We start from the raw sequence: 21656 nt of genomic DNA on the forward strand, positions 1-21656 counted from the left end.
TGGCAAGCGGAACTGAGGAGGCCTCTACGATTGGACGTCCAAGGTGAGGGCGGAAACGCAGAGGAGGGCTGCAGGGCCGGGCGGAAAAGTGAGGTCTGTAGGCGAAGGACCTGGAACCCTCATTGCTTAGGCTTCTGCCCGTCGGCCTACACCAGGGCATCACGGCTGCAGAGTCACCAAGGCTTGAGGCTCCCAGTGCTATCCCTACGCAACCAACCTCTCCCATCACCACCCCTTTTAAATTACCGTAGCCCAAGCCCCACCACCCAAGCGTTCCTTGAACAGTCTTTGGTGAATAGGCTGTAGCTCAGTGCTTGCAATTAAGTGTGACGACACATGCCTGTAGTCTCAGCACTTGAGTGGTAAAGAAAGCTCAGAAGAGAGAGATGGCTCAGAGGTTAAGAGCACTGACTCCTCTTCCAGAGGTCCTGAGTTCAATTCCCAGCAACCACATGGTGGCTCACAACTATCTGTAATGGGATCCGATGCCCTCTAATGGTGTGTCTGAAGAACAGCGACAGTGTACTCAAATACATAAAATAAATAAAATTTTAAAAGAAAGTTCAATGCCATCCTCTCTACATTGGGTTGGGGCGAGATTTGAAAACAACATAGATTTGAAAACAACATAGATTTGAAAACAACTGTATGAGACCCAGTTTTTGTTTTTGTTTAAAGATTTATTCAAGCCGGGCAGTGGTTAGGCATGTCTGTAATCCCAGCACTCGGGAGGCAGAGGCAGGCGGATCTCTGAGTTTGAGGCCAGCCTGGTCTACAGAGTGAATTCTAGGACAGCCAGGTCTACACAGAGAAATCCTGTCTCGAAAAACCATTATTCATTGTTATATGTAGGTAGACTGTAGCTTTCTTCAGACACAAGGGAAGAGAGCGTCAATCTCATTAAGGATGTGTGCCACCATGTGGTTGCCTGGATTTGAACTCCTATGCCTCCTATGCCTCCCTGCCTGTTGCCCATTTCCGAGGCTCTCCAAATATGTTTCCTTTAACTTCCCTGACTTTTGTCCCTAGTCCAGATCTCTATTAGTATGGTTCCACTCGGCCCGTGCACACCATCCATGAATCAGAAGCAGATTGTAAACTGCTCCAGAAATGATCTACACCACACCAGACCCAAGCAGCCCTACAAACCAGAAAGCCCTGGACCTGCTAAAAACTAACGTGAGCCCAGGCGCCCAGCAGATGAGACTGTCTCTTCAGCTGGGTCAGCAAATCATATGCTTGTGGTGAATGCCTTACTGCCCTAATTTCCTCCCCTGCTCTGGCTAACAGACCAGCCTCCCTGGGCTGTGACAGGGAGTCCTAATTTCACCAGAAAGTAGTTACAGAGCAGAGAGCATAACCCCTTCTCCTCAACAAAGTGCTGGAGTGTTCAATCCCACGGAAACTTTCTGGTAAAGGAAACAAAATGGTGACTTTGTTGTTTTTTTTCCCCTTTAAGATTTATTTTTTATAAAGTGTATGTGAGTACATTGTAGCTGTCTTCAGACACACCAGAAGAGGGTGAGCCACCATGTGGTTGCTGGGATTTGAACTCAGGACCTTCAGAAGAGCAGTCAGTGCTCTTACCCACTGAGCCAGCTTGCAAGCCCTATTATTCTTAATTATTATTCCTGCCTGTCTGTCAGTCTTTTGAGACAGGGTTTCTCTGTGTAAGCCTGGCTGTCCTTGAAGTCAGATTCACCTGCCACTGCCTCCTGAGTGCTGAGATTAAAGGCGTGCGTGCGCCACCACTGGCTGCTTTAGGAACTTTTCTATTGCTGTGATAAAACACCATGACCAAGGCAGTTTACAGAAGGGAAGTTTATTTGTTGCTTAGGGTTTAAGAGAGAGAGGAATTCACCACCATGATGGCTTGAAGCACAGAAGAACGCTCCAGGCATGCGGCTGGTAGAGCTGTGAAGTAACATCTGTAACCACAGGCAGGAAACAGCAAGCCAGGAATGTCTGAAGCCCAACTCTTTTTTTTTTTTTTTAGATTTATTTATTTATTATATGTAAGTACACTGTAGCTGTCTTCAGATGCACCAGAAGAGGGCATCAGATCTCTTTATGGGTGGTTGTGAGCCACCATGTGGTTGCTGGGATTTGAACTTCGGACCTTTGGAAGAGCAATCGGGTGCTCTTACCTACTGAGCCATCTCACCAGCCCGAAGCCCAACTCTTAAAGCCCGCTCCCAGTGATGCACGTTCTCCAGCAAGGCTACACCTTCCAAGCCTTCCCAAACAGCTACACTAACTGGGGACCAAGAATTCAAATGCTCAAGGCTATGGGTGACCTTATCATTCAAACCACCAGAAATGAGAAGCCAGACTTGAAACTACGACAGTCAAGCTTAGATCTGTTGTCCTTGCCAACTGAGAGGACATATCTTTCTCCCTTCACCTGGGATGCTAGAGACTGAATCTTGAGGCAGAGTTCTACACTTGCCAGCCCTAATCTCACTCCACTCTTCTTTCCTCTTCCTCCTTGCTTTTAATTTTTTTTTTTTTTTTTTAGATTTATATGTATGGGTATTTAGCCTATTAGTGTTTCTGCACACTATATGCATGCCTGGTGCCCATGAAGGCCAGAAGAGGGCATTGGAGTTACTGATGGTTTTATAATAAAAACCAAATCCAGGTCCTCTGTAAGAGCAGCCAGTGTTCTTAACTGCTGAGCCGTATCTTCTGCCCCATATCCTCCTCCTTTTCATTTTTTCTTTTTCCATGACAGGGCTTCTCTGTGTAGCCCTGGCTGTCCTGGAATTCACTCTGTAGATCAGGATGGCCTCAAACTCTTTTGTGTCCTGAATGCTGGGATCAAAGGCTTGTACCGCCACCACCCAGCTTCTTCCTTCTTTTCTTTTTTCTTTTCTTTTCTGAGACAGGTTCTTATGTAGCTCAGTTTGCATCTCTATATAGCTGAGGACGACCCGAGCCCAATCCTCTTCCCTCCACTCCGGCCAGGGCGTGCGCGCATGCGTGTGCGTGCATGCGTACATGGATGGAGATGGGACTGGGCAAGTGATGACTCCAGGTTCCTAAGTGCTGGGATGGGACCTGGGCACTGTCTGTACTGGATGAGCACATCACCGAGCTCTCTGAGGTTCTGTACTTCCTTCTTCACTGGTCTAGAATGTGAGACCCACCAAGGAGAGGGCACATGCCCAGTGGGCAGACACCGAGTGGGAGTGGTCTGAGCTGGAGGCCAGGCTGCTCTCTCTCTGCTTTCCAAGCGCCAGCTGTCTTTCTCTGCTGACACTCTGTGGTGGTTCGAATGAGTGGGCCCCACAGACTTATATATTTGAATCTTGGTTTCCACTCAGCATATCTGTTTGGAAAGGGTTAGATGTGCCCTGTTGGAGGTGTTGTCACTGAGGGTGGATGGGTTTGAGACTTCAAAGGGCCAAGATATTCCCAGTTCTCTTTTCCATGCCTCCTGCTTGTGGTTCAGGATGTAATATCTCATCTACTTCTCCACTTGCGTGCCTGCCTGCTGCCATGCTCCCCACCATGATAAAGGACTCTAATTCTCTGGGATTCTGATCCCCAATAAATGTGTTCTTTTATAAATTGCCTTGGTCATGGTGTCTCTTCACTGCAATGAAAATAACTAAGACAATCTCCTCTGCCACTGCCCAGGCCACAAGAGTTCAATAGCAGGAAGAGGACTGTGCCAAATTCAAGAGCCGGCTCAGATGGGTGGAGCCCCTCTGGAGTTCGGAAGCTGAAATAGAGGGCCTGGATCCTGTACCCAGCACTTCAAACTGGGTGACTCATAACAATAATGGCCCTAATAATCACAGTAATAATAAACAACAGCTCATTCACCCCCAGGGGATGCTGAGTCACGAGCCAGGGTAGCCAGAGTTTGGCATTCTCCAAAGGTCCCAAGGCTTGGCTTTTTCTATTTTTGGTTTTTCAAGACAGGGTTTCTCTCTGGAGCTCTGGCTATTCTGGAACTCATTTTGTAGACCAGCCTGGCCTCAAATAGAAATCTACCTGCCTCTGGTTTATTGTTTTATTTGTGTGTGATATTTAGCACATGCACGTACACAGTTGTGGAGGCCAGGGGGAAAACCTTAACTGTCATTCCTTAACTGCCATCCACCTTGGTTTGGTTTTGTTTGAGACAAGGTCTCATTGACCTGTAACATCCCATTTGGACAGGCAAGATGGCCACAGGCTCCAATGGCTACCGGGCTAATGAGCATGAAGCGCCCCTTCTGCCTTTGTGTAGGTTCCGAGGCTCAAACCTCACTTCCTTTACAGTTCACTCTGCAGACTGAGCTCTTCTGGGCTGGTTGGGCTTCTCTCCCTCCCCCCTCCCTCCCGTTTCTGTTTGGTTTTGTTTTCATATTCTTTTGAAAGATGGGCAGGGTCTGTGGAGTTCACTTTAGCCTGGGCTGACCTCAGACTCAAAGCCCTTCTGCTGTCTCAGCTTTCCAGATGTTGGAAGTACAGATATGAGTGCCAGCCCAAGTCTGCAGTTCATTCAAAGCAGGACAAACATCCCACACTGAACGTGGAGAGAGAAAACCAGCTACCTGAGGCTACTGGGAAGGCCTGTGTTTGTTCTTATGACCCAGAGGTCTCGTAGAACTGCTGCACCCTAAACCTGTCCATTACTCAGCAGGGATACCCAAGGGGTTTCCCCAATGGGGACTTTCCACACTAAGAGGGACAAACCCAGGACAGTTGAAACAGGTTTCAGAAATGAGGGGATTCCCCTAAGCAAGGCAGGTTTTTGGGGGAAGGGCTTCCCTAAAGTTCCCACCAGACCTGGGAAAAGCCAAGATAAAGAATTGAAAACAAAGCCTGTTGTCTTCTGAATGGAGGTCAGGGAACAGCCAGGCCCCTCTCTCCTGAGGGCTGCAAGGTGACTTGCTGGGAGACTTTCAAAGGCTCCATGTCCTGCCGTACATGTGTGAAGCAGTATTCTCTAGAAACTGTGTCAACCATGGCAGAGAAAGGAAAAACAAGAGAAGTAGGGCGGCAAAAGATGACAGCCCACAGACGCCACTCCATTCCTGGGACATCCCCCCACGGAGCTTTGTAGCTGTTAAAAATGAAAGCAAAGTGCTTCCGTTTCCCTGCAATCGAGGACCCAGTTCAATGTGCAGCACTGTGTAGGAGCCTGGGGGGGGGGGGGGGGGACAGGAAGTCACCAGAGGCTTCTGGACAGCCAAAGCAGCTAATGGGCATCCCTCTACAATGAGCTGCTGAGATGGCTCAGCGGGTAAAGACACTTGCCACCAGTACTGACATCAATACTTAGTTCTAGCTCCAGTTTCCACAGTGGAAACACAGAAACTCCAGCTGCTTTTCAATGTCTACACAATAAGTAAGTCAATAAAAATTTTAGACCTATTTGTGGAACTATTTTGTTATGAAAAAACAAAACAAAGCACACTGACACAAGATAGCCCAGGCTGGCCTTGAACTCGGTCCATACTCGTGCCTCAGCCTCCCAAGTGCTGGGATTATAGGCATGTACTCTGTATTCAGTTATTAGACAACTCAATGAGTTAAAAATATAACCAAACCAGACTGTCAAAGTAACTCACAACCTATGCTCATCACAGCACTAGGCAGACTGAGGTAGGATGACTGTCACAAGTTCCAGAGTAGCCTGTGCTACAGTGACACTTAATCTCAAAAATCATGAGCTGGAGGAATCACTATGGTCAAGAGCACTGATTACTATCCCAAAAGAGCTCAATTCCCAGCAACCACATCATGGTTTATGACCTTAAAGCACACACACACACACCCCTCCCCCATGTGTTTGGATCACCTGGAACTGAGTCACAGACCTTTCAACTAGAGAACACTGGGCTTGTAAAGATTTGTGGCTCACTCCTGCCCTCTGGTGGATAGACATTTGGACACAAGAGCATTCTGGCCATTCTGCAAATCTTTTCTGTGGGCCTACTGTGCATGCTCCAGTCCCCTTTCCCAGTGCTGGGGGAGTCTCAGGGGAGAAGGGAAGGAAAGGCTCATAGTGCCTGGTAGTCCACAGGTCATAGCATACTAGTGAGGCAGTCTGGCAGCTGGTGTGAAAGGTGAGAGGGTCAGAGCTCCCAGGAACATGTCTGGAAGGCGGTGCACTGCACCGAGCTAGGGCTGGTTAAAATGTTTTTTCATTCTGTTGTTCTCTGAGATAGGATCTCACTGTGCAGCCCTGGCTGGCCTGCAAGTCACCATGTAGACTAGCCTTGCCTCAAATTCGGAGATCAGCTGCTTGCTGTCTTCCAAAGGCTGAGCTGGGTCCTGAGTGAGAAGCAGTTCCGAGAGGGCAATGCCCTAAAAGGAGGATGAAGGGTCAGAATCTTGCCTTTGGCTGATTTCAGCTCACTGCACCATTTTTTCATGTTTGTTCATTTGCTTATTAACGTTATTTTTTAGGTTACACTCTTCTGTAGTATGCTGATTTGGCTCTCCCCTGATATCAGGTAGCATGTTGTAGGAATTAAAACTGCCAAGCTTGGTGGTTAGTGCCTTTCACGGCTGAGCCATCTCACCAGGTCATGTAAGTTTACTGGCCTGGACAACCATGTGCTTTGTGTGTGCCATCAGCATTAGGCACATGTGTACTGTGCCTGTCTGTGTACGGTAGGACCCAGAGGATGCTGAGTGGTTCGCTCTATCATGCTTCATGTTATTCCTACTCATGGTCTCTCAATCTGAAGCAAGACCTGCAGCCACCAAGCCCCAAGGACACGGTCTTATCTCCAAAGACCCTGAGGTTACAGGAAGTGCACATGGCCATGTCCAGCATTTTGGTGCTGGTGTCTAAACTGAGGTCTTCTCAGTCCACCAACCTTAACTCCAGAATTAAATCCAACTTTGGGCCTGGGATTTGCAGATGTGGCACCATACCCAGTTTCTGCAGCATAGGGCTAGAAAGCAGAGCTTCCTGAATGCTAGGCAAACACTCTGTAAACTAATCCCTTTCATTTATTTTCACCAAGACAGTGACTCACTGGTCAGCCTAGCCCAGCCTTGAACACATGATCCTTCTGTTTCATTCATTCTTCAGAATGATACATGTGCTTTAAAAACAAAAACAAAACAAAAAAAAACATTGCTGGAACTGAATCCATGCTAAGCCAAGCTCTGCCACTGAACTCTAGCCAGAGCCCTAGGCTACATTCTTTCTAACAGGAAAAATCCTCAAAGTTGCTCCCCAGGACTGGAAAAAAGGCTCAATGTTGCAGAGGACACTGTGTTCACTCCACGTAGCCACAGTGGACTTAGGGCCACTGGGAACTACAGTTCTAAGAGACTCTGGCCTCTGCAGCCACTACATGCACACGTACAGAACACTCACACATAAATTAAATTTTAAGTCAGGAGTGGCTCATGCTTTTGATCCCAGCACTCAAGAGGTAGTGAGTGGCATGTGGATATCTAAGTTTGAGGCCAGCCTGGTCTGTATAGTGTGTTCCCAGACAGCCAAAGATACATACAAACCTATCTCAAAGAGACACTCAGGCGTGCGAACACACACACACACACACAAATTAAAATTTGGATTAAGATGTTCCCCTAGCAGAGGCAAAGTCCAGTGTGAAAGGCCACATATTTCTCATGCCCAGGTTACCCTCAAACTCCTGTCCTCTTGTCTCCATGTAGTGCTAGGGAGAGAGGGGAGGCAGAGGGAGGAGTTAGGGGAGGATGAGACAGACAGTTGGAGAGACACAGAAGGCCTAGGACTTCAGAAGGGTGAGGACAGGGCAAAGGCATGGGTGGCTGTTAGCACTCCGGTTCTCCCCACCTAGGTTCACCCTCTGCCTCAAACAGCACTGAGCCAGCGGCCTCCAGCACCTGGAACTGTTTATTGGACATTGTTGCCAGTTGCAGGACAGGAAGCTAGACAGAAGAAAAACAGTGACCATAGACCCCTAGGGACAGACCTTGCCCAGATGGGGACATTTGCATCCCCAACCCGGTGGACCAACCTGGCAACTGCTGCCCCTCCCCAGGCCCCCAGGACTTTGGCATAACGCTGATGGGGGTAGGGGGCTGCAGACAGCAGAGCCCCTCAACCCGAAGCAGAGAGTCTGATGAGCGCTGGGGACAGGCGGAAGGAGAGGGGACACGGGGCAGGCCATGGGCCAGGATGTGAGGAGCAGCACAAGTGAAGAAGTTGGGAGCTAGGGACATGGTGGCTAGGTTTCCTTTTCTGGAGAAGGGTCACGCACTGACGTCTTTCTCGTTGCCCGCTTTGGGGACGGCTTCCAGCAATGGGTCCCCGGGGCCCGCCTCCTCCCCCTCCTTGGCCTCACCAGACTTGGAGTTGGGGACCCAGAGGCCAGAATCGATGCAACGCTGCATGTGATACTTGGCATCCTGTGGAAAGAGGGAGGACAGCAGGTGAGGCTGTGCCAGCACCATGATGCCCAGTGTCCCCTGCACCTCCTTCAAGGCTGCTCAGCACCCACTCCACCCAGGACTGGTAATAAAGAATTGCAGAAGCTAGCATGTGACTCAGCGGGTGCAGAAATCACCTAGTGTTCTGGAGACTCTCCCATTCCAGCACCACAGACTACCAGATATGGTGGTACACACTTGTGATCCCACCAATTAGGAAGTGGAGGCAGGAGGGTCAGGAGTCAAGGTCATCAGTTATGTAGCACATTTGAGGTCAGCTTGGGCTACATGAGACCCTGTCTCAAAAAACAAACACACATATAAAAGGGAGTGGTGACAGCTATGCTCAGCAGTTAAGAGTACTTTCCTCCAAATCATGAGGACCAGAGATTACAATCCAGCAACTAAGTAACCAGCGAGGTAACCTCAGCACGCAGGGGACAGAGCAGCTCTAATCTGTGAGTCTGGAGCTAGCCTGGGAACAGAGGCAGGTCTATCTGTGAGTCTTGAGCTAGTCTGGTCTACACAGTGAGAGCCTATCTCAGAGAAAAAAGGTGGTGGTGTTGGGGCAAGGAATTAAAAGATTTTTTTAAAGTATACTGGTATTGTGCTGCGTGCGTGCGTGCGTACACGAGGGTGTCGTTCTCAGACAGGGTCTCACTGAATTGCTCTGGCTCATTTAACTAAGCCTGGTCTTGGACTCACAACCCTGCTCTTGGATGACAGGGTTGTACCCCTGGCCATCTGCGATCTGCCACAGAGACTGGGGACTCACAGTGGGATCCATCTTGCTGATGGCGTCTTGCAGCATCTGTACGTCCTTCACATCAAAGCACTTCTGCAGCTCCTGAGTACAGAGGGGCCAGGGTGAAGGCCTGGGCTTGGGATGGGTGGGAGCAGAGGGGCGGGGGCAGGGAGCAGCAATGGGTACACATCACCCTCCTCCCTCCTGGGCCCTGGGAGCCACACCTCAGGCAGGGATTCATAGACCTCCACGGGGTCCAGGCCACCAGGGCCTAGCCTCTTCTTGCGCTCCTCCTCCTCATATTCCTTCATGGCCTTCTCTATTCGCAGCTTGGCGCGGCCCCGCACTCGCTCCTTAAAGGCTTCCAGTTCATACTTGAAGCCCTCCATGTACTGGTGGTCAGCGGTCTGTGGAAGAGGGTAGGTGCTGCTTACTGCAGTTGATATCCAGATGTTTAGGGAGGTAGAGGCTCCCTGAAGCTTTTCCTGAACTCCACCATGGCTACCTCAAGATTTGGCCTTTGTCTCCTGCATTCAGCGTCCATCCTACTAGCTTGTGAGACCACCTGCTAATGGCCAGCCTCCTGGCTCAGCTCAATAGCACCAGCTTGGTATCACATCTTCAGGTGTCCTCCAGCAAGGTCTTATAGAAACCTCACTTCTGGACTGTTCTACCCTGCCCTGCTCTCAGGTTCCCCAGTCTTTCAGAGGAACCAAGTTTGGTACCCATTACCCACATGGCAGCTTGCAAACCCTAGCAACTCCAGCTCCAGGGACCCAACACTCTCTTCTAGCCTCTGAAGACACTCGCATGCGCATGATGCACATAAACTCACTCAGGCACACACACAGCAACAAAACAATTAAATATTGACTTATATGATGTTTATGCAATATGTTTACATTATATATAAATTATTTAATATTTAAAGTAAGTGAATAGAAAGAAATCCTCAAATAGGGTCAGCTAGGTGGTTCAGTGGGTGAAGTGCTTTGCCATGTAAGCCTAACAGCTTGTTTTACCACAGGGACCCACAGAAAGGTGGAGAACCAACCACACAAAGTTGTCTCTCTCTCTCTCTTTTTTTTTTCTGTCTACCACATTTTTTTAATTAGGTATTTTTCTCATTTACATTTCCAATGCTATCCCAAAAGTCCCCCATACCCTCCCCTCCACCCCCCTACCCACCCACTCCCACTTTTTGGCCCTGGCGTTCCCCTGTACTGGGGCATATAAAGTTTGCAAGTCCAATGGGCCTCTCTTTCCAGTGATGGCCAACTAGGCCATCTTTTGATACATATGCAGCTAGAGTCAAGAGCTCCGGGGTACTGGTTAGTTCATAATGTTGTTCCACCTATAGGGTTGCAGATCCCTTTAGCTCCTTGGGTACTTTCTCTAGCTCCTCCATTGGGGGCCCTGTGATCCATCCAATAGCTGACTGTGAGCATCCACTTCTGTGTTTGCTAGGCCCCACAAAGTTGTCTCTTAATCATATGGGTCCACATCCACATACGTTTCACATATATATATATATATATATATATATATACACACACACACACACACACACACACACACACACACACACACACAAGTATACATATGTATGGCCATGTTCGGCCACCGTCAACCCCACGTCACCACCTCAAGCCCCTCTGATAAAGATCTGACAGCACGCACTGCACTGTGGACTTCCTGGTGGTACAGGAGCTCATTACCTTGATCTTGGTGAAAAACTGCCGGAAGCAGGCTCGGGGGTCGACCTTCAGACTCTTGGCCAGCTCCAGAATAAACTGCATCACCATGGTCTGGTGAGCTACCTGCTCCATCAGTGCACATTTCTGCCAGGACAAAGAAGTGGGCGGGGGGTCAGCAGGCGCAGTGCCTGGGAGTCCCCGCAGCTGGGAAGGGCACACTTACCTCCTCTACCTCCAGGTCAATGCACCAGATAACCAGGTAGTTGGCCGTTTCCTCACACACCAGGTGGACATTGTCCGACAGGTATTTCTGGCTGTCATCCCAGCGGTGGAGCATGCCTGCAGGGGAGGATGTTGGGAAGATGTCGCAGAGGCCATTGGAAGCCTTTCGCTGGCCTTGACTCCTAACCTAGCCTTTGTGCAGGAACTTACCGAAATGCTTGATCTGTTTCTCATATTTTTCAACGAAGGTCTTGTGTTTCTGCTCCCTTGCCTCCTCTGAGTCCTCCTCTGCCTTCTCAGGCTTGGTATTGACCATGCTCTGTGACAGGGTGAGAGGGCAAGTGGGCTGGGGCAAGGCAGGGGCGCGCCTGGGGTTTGGGGGCCGTGGCCGCCGCGCCCATCCTGTCCACATCGGAGGCGGTGGCGTCGCTAAGTGCATCAAGGTGGCGGAGGCATGGCCGCGGGCCTTCGGGCAGATCAGAGGGTACGGATGGGCTTCGTTGGCCTCCACTAGCCAATCCCAAGCTCAAACTGTCTGTCTGTCCCTCCCTTATCCTCGCACCCCACCCGGTGGCTTTGCCTGGCTCTCACTGTCAGAATTCCTTTTCTAGTTTACTGGGATGGGGAGACAGGGGTGGACCTGGGGTCTTTACAGGCATGTCTAGCCTCCACCACCGAACTGCCCCCAGCTAGCCTGACCGCACTCCATAGTGCTCTTGCCAGTGTCCCACCTTGCTAAAGCCATCTTTGCTGAGCGTGTCCACATTCCAGGGCATGTTCTTCTCCTTTTTGCGCATGTCCTCCAGCTTCTGCTCCCAGCTCCGCTCTTCCTTGCGCAGTTGCTGTGCCTCAGCTCGAAGGCGCTCAAGCTCCACCTGGCCATCGCTCTCAGCCACTTCCAGCTCCTTCAGCTTGCGCTGGCACTCAGCTACCTTGCGCTTGCACTCCCGGCAGCCCCGGTCCAGTTCCTCTTTCTCCTTCTGAAACTGCTCCATGCGTTCCACCCGGGCCTGCAGGCAGGGACAGTCAGCAGCCGGTCATAAAAAGAACTCCTACCCTGCTACCACAGGGGACCAGACAGGCCTGGGTCAGGGACACACCCTGGGCCCTGACTACAGAGCACACAGCCACGTGCTACCCACCCGCTGGCGCCCTGCTGCCACATGTCTATGTTTTTTTGAAGACTAGGTTTAACTAATGAAAACGTTGCTATGTAACAGGATGAACATGAACTCTGATCCTCCGGTCTCTCAAGTGCAGGTGTGAGATAGGCCAACAGGGACTGACTGTGTGTGGGAAGCAACTGAGCAACAAACACCTTGCTCATTTTAATTTTGGAAACAAACAAACAGTAACAAAAACCCAGCAACACGTAAAGGTCAGAGGACAACTGGCATGAGTTCCACTGTGCATGCGCTAGGGATTGAACTCAGGGTGTCAGGCTTGGTGGCAAGTGGCTGTACCCACTGAACCACCTGGCCAGCCCTTGCTTACCATCTTGAGACATCTTGGGTTGCATCACCAGCACCACAAACAAAACCAAAGAAAATCCCAAGTGGAGCACTTCTGTAACCAAGCACTTAGGCGGGCTGAGGAAGGAAGCCTGAGTTTGTACCAGGCCAGCCTAGGCAACTCAGCGAAGACTGTCTTGAAATAAAATGGAAGGCAAAAGGCTTTAATCCCAACAATGGGCAGATGGAGGCAGAAGGATCTCTGAGGACAAGGCCATCCTTGTCTGCAGAGTGAAACCTATGGCAAAACATAAAATAAGCAAGTAAACAAAATAAAATAAATTTTAGGACCAGTGAGATGGTTCAGAAGGTAAAGATGGCAGCTGCCAGGCCTGGTGACCCGAGTGCAGAGAGAAGCAACAGCAAGGCGGCGAGGCTGTGCTCTGACCGCCACGTGTGAACTGTGGTAAATATGCACACACAGATACAGATGCACACACGCACACACACACAGAATAAAGTCACCAAAACTCCATTTATTTACTTATTTATCCATTTAGGTTTTTTGAAATAGGGCTTCTCTGTGTAGCTCTGGCTGTCCTAGAACATGCTTTGTAGATCAGGCTGGACTTGAATTCAGAGATCCATCTGCTTCTGCCCCACGCCCCAGCAGGAAAACCCTCGCATTACAAAGTTGTCCTCCTCTGTGTGTGGACATATACATGTGGAAGTAGGTGTATTCACTTTGCAGTATTAGGGGCTGAACTTAGGGTCAAGTACTACACCCCCAGCCATTTTATTAATGCTTTGAATCTGCTCACACATACATCACAGCACAGGTATGTGGAGATCAGAGGACACTGCCCAGTTCCAGGGATTGAACTCAGACCCCCAGGCTTGGGAGTGGGCACCTTTACCTGGCACCTTTAGCCAGCCCCATTTTGTTGTTGTTTTGCTATGTTGTTGTCTTGCTATGTAGTCTGGAATCCACTATGTAGCTGATGGTGGCTTACACCTGTGGTGAAGCTCCTGACTTATTCCCTTGGACTCCAGTGACAAGCAGCAACACTGTGACCAGCTTCTCACTATAAGACAGTCCCTTGAAGTTGCCCAGGCTAGATCAGAAGTCACTCTGTAGTCTGGGGGTCCCTGCTCTTCCAATCCTCTCTCCTCAGCCTCAGGACAGCCAGGATGACTGGTATATATTACCAGGCAGGCACATGGATCTCATGTCATGTGTCATGATGTCTGTTATTCATTCATTCCTTCATTCATCCATTCAGAGATGGGCCCTTGCATGTGGGCCAGGCTGGCCCTAAGCTCCTACACGCAGACGCTCCTCTTAGTCTTCCCAGCACTGTGATTTCAGGTGTGCAACTTCATCTGCCCCTGGTGTAATTTCCTGAACAGTGTCCTGATAGTGAAAAGTCAAACCCACATGCACGAGTGCTCGCACACTGGGAGAAAAACCAAAGCATGAGGTCAGAGGGTTCAGCAGGAACGCACAGCCAAGCCTGATGACCCGGGTTCGACCCCAGGATCTACAAGGTGGAAGGAGAAAAGTGACTCTTCAAGCTGCCCTGCACACATGCACTCTGGGTGTATGTGTAAAAGCACACCTGTCACACACACACCCTTGATGAAAAGCCCAAGCATTACAGTAAGGAGCACAGGAGGGTAGAAGCTGCACAGGGGATGGCTACAGTGAGACTGCTTTTAGTGACAGGGCTCCCAAACATGAGGCCTGCCTTTACATTCCCAGCACTCAAATAGACTGCCACCTATAACCCCAGTACTGTAGGGAGCAGAGACAGGAGGATGATTGGGACCTGCTGACCCCCAGCCTAGCTCCAGGATCAGTGAGAGACCCTGCTCAAGAGAATGAGCAGAACTGGGAAGCACGACGCCTGTCTCCCGTGTCCTCTATATGAATCCACTTATGTGCACACATGATAAGTCCTGACACAGCAGCCCTGGCCTGCTCTCCTAAGTCACTGACCAGAGCCCAGAGCAGCAGGAAGTTGCCAGGCTGCTGGCTTCTGGAGGACCGCCACCATTCTCCCTAGTGTCCTCTGAGTAGCTGCCAGGGAGGCTGAAGCTAAAAACAGGGACTGTGGTGTTGGTGACAGCAGCCACCTGGCTGGTCAGGCTTATACAAGTAACAGGATGGCATGGGTGTCCCTTACAGAAGAGACACAAAGGTTCTCAGAATTCTGACACCATAGAGCACATTGGAAGGAGCCAGACGAAACCCCACATACCACATGTCTGGCCACAGAGCCTCGGAGGGTGGGCTTGGAACTCACTCCCCCTTTCCCAAACCTCCACATATATATATATATATATTTTTTGGTAGGGATCTACCAGGGACTGAACCCAGTGTCGCCCACTTGCTCCCCAAGCGGCCTGCTACTGAGCTGCACATACTGCACACCACCCTTTTGTATTTCCTAGTTTGACCTGGTGTTGCCTTATGTTGTTGAGGCTGGCCTTGAATGCTGGTCTCCTGCCTCAGCATCCCCAGGAGCTGGGAACACAAGCCTGCAACAGCAGGTCAAGCCAGATTTTTAAAAAATTTATTTATTTATTTATTTTATTTAAACAACAACAACAACAACAGAATTTCTCTGCCCTAGCTGTCCTGAAATTCCTTCTCTAGGCCAAGCTGGCCTTGAACTCACAGAGATACACCACAGCTTCCCAGTGCTGGGATCAAGGGTGTATGTCCCTACTGCTTGGCTAATTTCAAATTTTAATTTATTGTGTGCATGGTGGCAGGAACAGATGTGTGCCATAGTGTGGTTGCGGAGGTCAGAGGACACCCTGCAGTTGTCCCGTCTCTCTTGGAATCAAACTCAGGTGACCGGTGCCTTCCCCCACTGAGCTACCTTGCAGGGCCCCTGCTGTTTATTTTTACATGGGTGCTCACCTTTGCTATGTGGCAAAGGATAGCTTGAGTTCCTGACTCTTCTGCCTCTCTCTCACTCAAGTGCTGAGATGACAGCCGTGCACTATCACATCTGGCTTCAAATGTTTTCTGAAATCACAAGCACCTAAGCAGTGATGGCAGGAACTATCCCAAGAGAAGCAGTTGTTAAACACCAGGAACTTACATACTGCACAGAGCACCTGGGTCCTACTCCCATCTCAGGAAAGTCAGAGCAGTCAGAGAGCCCTCCAAGTCAGAGCACACCAGGGTCACAGACCTGAAATGTGCGCTGTCAAGGTCTGCTCAGCGCTTAGGAATCCAGCCCCTCACAGATGGACATAGAACACGGTAAAGTCAGCGTGTACACCAGAGACTGCCTGTCCTTCCACATGTGCTAGGGCAGTTGGTCCCACTTCCCTCCTCAGTATTACAGCCATGGCAGCAAGACAGGAAACAAAGTCTGTACCAGCAGGCCAGAGGCCTCCCTCCCACCCGGCAGGCCCCAACTGTTTTCTACCCAGGAGGAAGACAAACCTTCACAGAACAGAAATAGGTGTTCCCGGGAATGGTTCTGCAGCTGTGTGTGGCTCTTCAATGCTTCCTAATACAATGCTATGCGAGGCACTGGGCTGCTCTGCTGCCACACACTGCTGCCTGGCAGGTGGTCTTCCCAGGAAACTGGAAGGAATAGGTGTGTGGGTGGGACTGGGAGCCAAATGCTGGATTTGGGGAGGATGGGGAAGGATTTTCTAGGAGTAATGAGGAGAAGTTTTCCCCAAGAAGGTGGGATGCAAAATTCCTAAATGGAAAGTACCTGCCCTCAGCTTGAGAGTATAACAAGCACAGGGGCCAATGAGAGGGCTCAGTGGGAAAAGGCCTGCTACCAAGCCTGATGACTTGAGTTTGATCCCAAGAACCCACATGTAAGGAGAAAGTGGACTCTATCAAGTTATCCTTTGACTGCCACAAGGGTACCACGGCACATTTACACACACATAAGAATGAACACACACAAAAGAATTAAGATGTAACTTAAACAAAGAGTGTAAGACACACAAGTATATGGGTATAGATGCTTTAATTTGGGGAGCAGCTTAGGCCATTGTCTCTTTACTGCTGCGACAGAGTTGGAGCCCAGTACCTCTTGCATGCTAGAGAAGTACTCTACCACTGAACCACACGTCCAGGCCACCCTCACATCTTGGTAGTATGCTACAGGCCTGCAGGTAATAATGGCACAAGTGAGGGTCAAGAGCATGGCTTGCTCACACTTGGTCTCACACTAAGGTCTCAATCTGGGGCATCTGTTTTGGACAGATGTAAAACTGCAGAGGACTGTATTTTATTTGCTTGGTGGTTGACAGGATCCCCTGTAGCCTGTGCCAGTCTCACACTTACCGTGGCTGATGACTTTAAACTTCTGACCCTCCTGCTTCAATCTCCCCAGTGCTCGGACTACAGGCCCGCCCCACCATGGGTAGCTTTTAAGCAGTGCTAGAGATGGAGCCCAAGGCAATGCCATACAACTGAACTCCAGCCCATTTGGTTTTTGAAATTGTCTCATGTAGTTCAGGCTAGCCTAGAATTTGCCCTATATTGAGGACTGACTCTGAATCCCAGATCCTCCTTCGTCCGCCTCCTAAGACCTGAGTTTACAGGTGTGCTACCATGCTCAGAAAGTAAGGTGATGTGGGACAATATCTGGGAGGTCCAGAGTTAACTAGGATGCTCTGAACCCTGGAGAGAGACAGATGAAGCTGGAGGGAACGGGCAGGTAGGACAGGACAGGCTTGGTTTTCTGGGTTGGGAGCTGGTGAGCTGTCTTTTCTTTCACTTCCTCCCCTCCCCCCTCTCTTTCTTTGTCCTACCCAACCCCCGGCCCCATCCCTCCAGACAGGGTTTCTCTGTGTAGCCCTAGCTAGCTGTAGAACCCTCTGTAGACCAGGTTGGCCTTGAACTCACAGGCCTGCCTGCCTCTGCCCCCTGAGAGCTAGGATTAAAAATGTGTGTCATCATCATCTGGCTCCTGGTTTGGTGAGTTTTCAATGATGGCTACAGTTCATACAGGAGCCATGGTGGGCAGGAGGGGGTCTACTTACTATACTAGAAGGAGCAGAGGTTCTAACAGGAAGTTAAGTGGGTGGGGTTTCCTGGAGTAACGGGAAATAAGAGTCTACAGGAGGTGAGAATAAGGAGAGCCACTGGAACTGAATGATGGGCAAGAGGGGAGATGGAGGTTAAATACAGAGGATAAGGGGGCTCTGGTCTATAACCTAGGGAAAGGGATCCTGGACTGGGGAATCCCAGCTGCAAGAGATTGACAGTTAAATTAAGGGCTCATTTAGTTTGGAAGTTGGGGGGGGGGGTCGTCTCTGGGCCTTAATGGAAATTCATGCCTAAGATCCTGGGAAGTAGATGCCATAATCAGAAGTTTTGTGGCTCCAGATTATAGGTGGTGAGGAGAGGCAGAAGGGAGACGTGCAATATGAAGTGGGTGCGTGGCTGGGCTATGAGACCACCTAACAGAACCTGGGGTCTAGACTCTGAGGAAGAACAGAAGGTTCCGCACAGGATGGTGGGGACCCTACAAGGGTCAGCTTGGGGATGGGGAGAGGCAAGACTCTGACTAAAGTATTACCAACTGATAAAATGGCTCAGAGTGTAAAGGTGCTTGTGGCAACGTGGGGTAACGAGTTCCACAGCCAGTTCCAACATGGTGAAAAGAGACGCCCAATTTCTGCAAGTTATCCTGTGATCGCCATAGGCATGCTGTGCCACGTGCACACGGGAACACACACAATAAGTAAACTTACAAAGAGAAGAGAACCGTAGCACAGAGAGAACGCCTGGAGATACAGGTGAAGAATTACGGTGAAGAAGCCAGGAGTCCTGGGATGGAATTAAAAAGTCCGGCCTTGCATGAAGGCACATGTCTCTAATCCCAGTACTGGGAAGGCAGAGGCAGGAGGATCTCTGTGAGTTAGAAACCAGCCTGTTCTACACAGCAAATTCTAGGCCAGGGAAGGCTACACAGTGAAATTTTGTTTCAAAAAAAAAAGAAAGAAGGAAAAGAAAAGAAAAGAAAAAGAAAAGAAAGAGAAAAGTCTAGATTGTGGAGCAGGCGGCTCCAGATGTCAATAACTAAGGTCTCCCCCGCCCCCACGCCAGGTGGCCTGGGGAAGAGGTCAGAACTCTAGAGCGGGGGGTCCCGGGAGTGGGGGGGAAGGGGATGAGCGCGCACAGCCCCACCTGGTGCCGCCAGCGGAAGAGGCTGGCCGTGTCTATGTTGGGGTGCGTCTCGTCCTCATCGTCCGACACCTCGATGTGATCCCAAACGCTGTAGTCCACCATCTTCGCTTCGGAGGCCCGGACTGGCTCCCGGGGCTCCACACGGCCGGGCGCTGAACAGGGACCCACAAGGGCTAGAGAGTCCGCTCGGCGAGCCCCGCCCCTTCCGCTTCCGCCCAGGGCGCCGCGCAGGACGGCCCCGCCCCAGCGTCGACGCGTGACGTTACGTCCTTAGCAACGGGAGTCGGCGGCATTGGCAACCAGAGGTCTTCTTTAAAGGGCCAGGAGTACGTGGTGAGGCCTTCTGGAAGTTCCCGCCGAAACCAGACTGACCATCCTTTAGAAACAAAAGGTTAGTCGCGTTGGGCGTGGTGGCCCACGGTATTCCAAGTACGCTAGAGGCAAAATCAGGTGGCTCTCCAGGAGTTCTAGTCCAGCCAGGGCTACATATTGAGACTGTCAAAAAGTCAAAATTGGCTGGGCGGTGGTGGCGCTATGCCAGCACTCAGGAGGCAGAGGCCGGCGGATCGAGGCCAGCCTAGCCTACAGAGTGATTTCCAGGACGTCAGGGTTGTTACACAACCTAAAAGTTTTTAGAGGTTGTTACAATACTCTAAAAAAAAGTCAAAATTGAGGCCGGAAAGTTGGCTCAATAGTTTGGAGACTGGCTGGTCTTCCAGAGCACCCGGATTCTGTTCCCAACACCTACATGGCCGCTCACACCCATCTGTAAGTCCAGCCCAGGATATATTACGTCCCCATCTGGCCTTTGACTACACCAGGCATGCATGTGGCGCACAGATATACTTGCAGACAAAACATTAATACACAATTTTTTTTTAATCATGTTTGCCCTTAATTCTCGCCCCCTGCCCCCCCACCACCACCAGACAGAGTCTCACTGTATAGCTCTGGCTGTCTTGGAATTCACTATGTAGACCAGGCTGACTTCAAACTAACAGATCTTTCTACCTCTTCTCCCCAGTGCTGGGGCTAAAGGTGTGCCCCACTATGCCAGATCTGCCCTTAAATTTTTTAAAATATTTATTTGTTTGTTTGTTTTGAGACAGAATTACTCTGTGTAGCCTTGGCTGTCCTGGAACTCACGCTATAGACCAGAATAGCCTAGAACTCAGAGCTCTGACTGCCTCTGCCTCTGAAGATTAAATGCTGGGACTAAAGGCATATAGCAGGACCACCTGGCTAAATAAATAAGTAAATAAATAAAAATTTAAATTACATCTTAGGGGCTGAAGCGATTACTCAGTAGCTAAGAGCACTGGCTGCTCTTTCATAGGACCCAGGTTCAATTTCCAGCACCCATATAGCAGCTCACATCTGCCTGTAACTCCAGCTCCAGAAGGTTTGACACTCTCACATAGACATATATGCAGACACGATACACATAAAACAAGTCAGCTGTCCTGGACTTGCTTTGTAGACCAGGCTGGCCTCAAACTCAGAGATCCGCCTGCCTCTGCCTCTCAAGTGCTAGTATTAAAGGCGTGGACCACCATGTTCAGCTAAATAAGTAGGTTTTGTTTTGTTTTTTTTTAAAAAAAAAAGATTTTATTTATTTATTATATGTAAGTACACTGTAGCTGTCTTCAGATCTCATTAAGGATGGTTGTGAGCCACCATGTGGTTTCTGGGAATTGATCTCAGGACCTCTGGAAGAGCAGTCAGTGCTCTTAACCGCTGAGCCATCTCTCCAGCCCATAAGTAGGTTTTTAAAATGACATTTTATTAATTTGGTATGTGTTTGTACACACGTGAACGTCAAAACAACTTTCTGGAGTCAGTTTTGTTCCACCATGTGGATCCCACTGATCAAATTCAGTTCATCAGGCTTGGTGGCAAGTGCCACTAAACTGTCTCCCCAGCCTCAGTCCTTTAAAGAAAAAGTCTGGCCAGGGAGTGGTGGTGCACGCCTTTAATCCCTGCACTTGGGAGGCAGAGGCAGGCGGATTTCTGAGTTAGAGGCCGGCCTGGTCTACAGAGTGAGTTCCAGGACAGGAAGGACTGACTATACAAAGAAACCCTGTCTTGGGGAAAAAACAAAACAAAACCAACAAAAAACAAAAGAAAAAAAAAGAAAACAAAACCAAAAAAGAAAAAGTCTGAGCACGCTCGTGTGTGTGTGTGTGTGTGTGTGTGTGTGTGTGTTAGGCACGCACACCAGGCAGGGTGCACAATGTGAAGGTCTTAAGATAATTTACTGGAGTTAGTTCTCTACCTTGTGGGCCCTGTGAATCAAATTTTAGTCGTCCAGCTTTGGTAGCCAGCATCTTTACCCACTGAGCCAGTACTTAAGTATTTTCTTACTCAGCTCCAGTACTTAAGAAATTACATTCATTGATTGGTGGTGGTGGCACACTCTGGAGGTGGAGGCAGCCAGCTTGTCTACCTAGTGGGTACCAGGATAGCCAGAGCTGTAGAGAGACTGTATCTCAAAAGAAATAGATATTAGATTTATTTATTTATGGGGAAGATGGTGAGTTCTAGAATGCACACGTTGAAGTCAGAAAACAACTTCCGGGAGTCAGTTGTCTTCTTCCTCAATGGCGATCCCAGGTATTAAACTCATGTCTTTAGTCTTGGTGGCGTGGCAAGCGGAGCGCCCTCTGACTTAACCCTGCTCTAGGACAGAAAGCAGTATTTCAGTCAGGGTTGGTACATGCCGGATGCTACAGACCTGTCCTTGTGTGGGGATCAGAAGCAGATGGTGATTAACACAGTCTTCATACTCCACCACCACCACCACCACCACCACCACCACCACCACCACCACCACCACCACGCGCGCCACTCCCACTCGTAAGCAGCCCTCCAGAATCCCTCACCTAAAAATGGCTCCTTTCTCCGCCTCTGGGTGTCGCTGAGGTTTAAGCAGCGACAGTGTTGACAGCCCTGCCCCCAGGGGGACCCCGAAGGCACTGGACAGGTCT

General features: G+C 49.8%; 2 protein-coding genes across 3 annotated transcripts in view; one reads left to right on the top strand and one right to left on the bottom strand.

Annotated features, from left to right (window-relative positions):
* Positions 1–7822: 7822 nt before the first annotated feature.
* Positions 7823–18889, bottom strand: Cdc37 (cell division cycle 37, HSP90 cochaperone). 2 transcript variants are annotated; one of them, XM_021171787.3, is made up of 8 exons: positions 18670–18889; positions 11772–12050; positions 11251–11506; positions 11042–11157; positions 10840–10962; positions 9346–9528; positions 9152–9223; positions 7823–8355 (listed from the first exon to the last, which is right to left on the bottom strand). In XM_021171787.3, exons 1-8 carry the CDS (start codon positions 18769–18771, stop codon positions 8200–8202), a joined length of 1287 nt encoding a protein of 428 aa, XP_021027446.1. In that variant the 5' UTR covers positions 18772–18889; the 3' UTR covers positions 7823–8199. The 2 variants fall into 2 exon arrangements, with proteins under 2 accessions (XP_021027446.1, XP_021027447.1); XM_021171788.3 differs by having other exon boundaries at positions 11251–11359; positions 18670–18888.
* Positions 18890–18953: 64 nt separating this feature from the next.
* Pde4a (phosphodiesterase 4A) overlaps positions 18954–21656 on the top strand; it is a 61914-nt gene continuing 59211 nt past the window's right edge. Inside the window, exon 1 of the mRNA XM_021171448.3 lies at positions 18954–19060. The gene's annotated coding sequence lies outside the window, so the exon portion shown is untranslated. The remainder of the gene's footprint in view (positions 19061–21656) is intronic.

This window comes from Mus caroli, unplaced genomic scaffold (genome assembly GCF_978045245.1).
Source record: "Mus caroli unplaced genomic scaffold, Mus_caroli_1 scaffold_11, whole genome shotgun sequence".
In the NCBI taxonomy this organism is placed as follows: Eukaryota; Metazoa; Chordata; class Mammalia; order Rodentia; family Muridae; genus Mus; species Mus caroli.

Bases quoted from the DNA above. Each gene is read 5' to 3' on its own strand.
- Cdc37 (XM_021171787.3), bottom strand. From the start codon at position 18,771: ATGGTGGACTACAGCGTTTGGGATCACATCGAGGTGTCGGACGATGAG. The intron at 11,507-11,771 runs GTGGGACACTGG...ATCTGCCCGAAG, and splicing joins GCAAAGATGGCTTTAGCAAG to GCCCGCGGCCATGCCTCCGC. The intron at 8,356-9,151 runs GTGAGTCCCCAG...CTCTTTCCACAG, and splicing joins TCAGCAAGATGGATCCCACT to GATGCCAAGTATCACATGCA.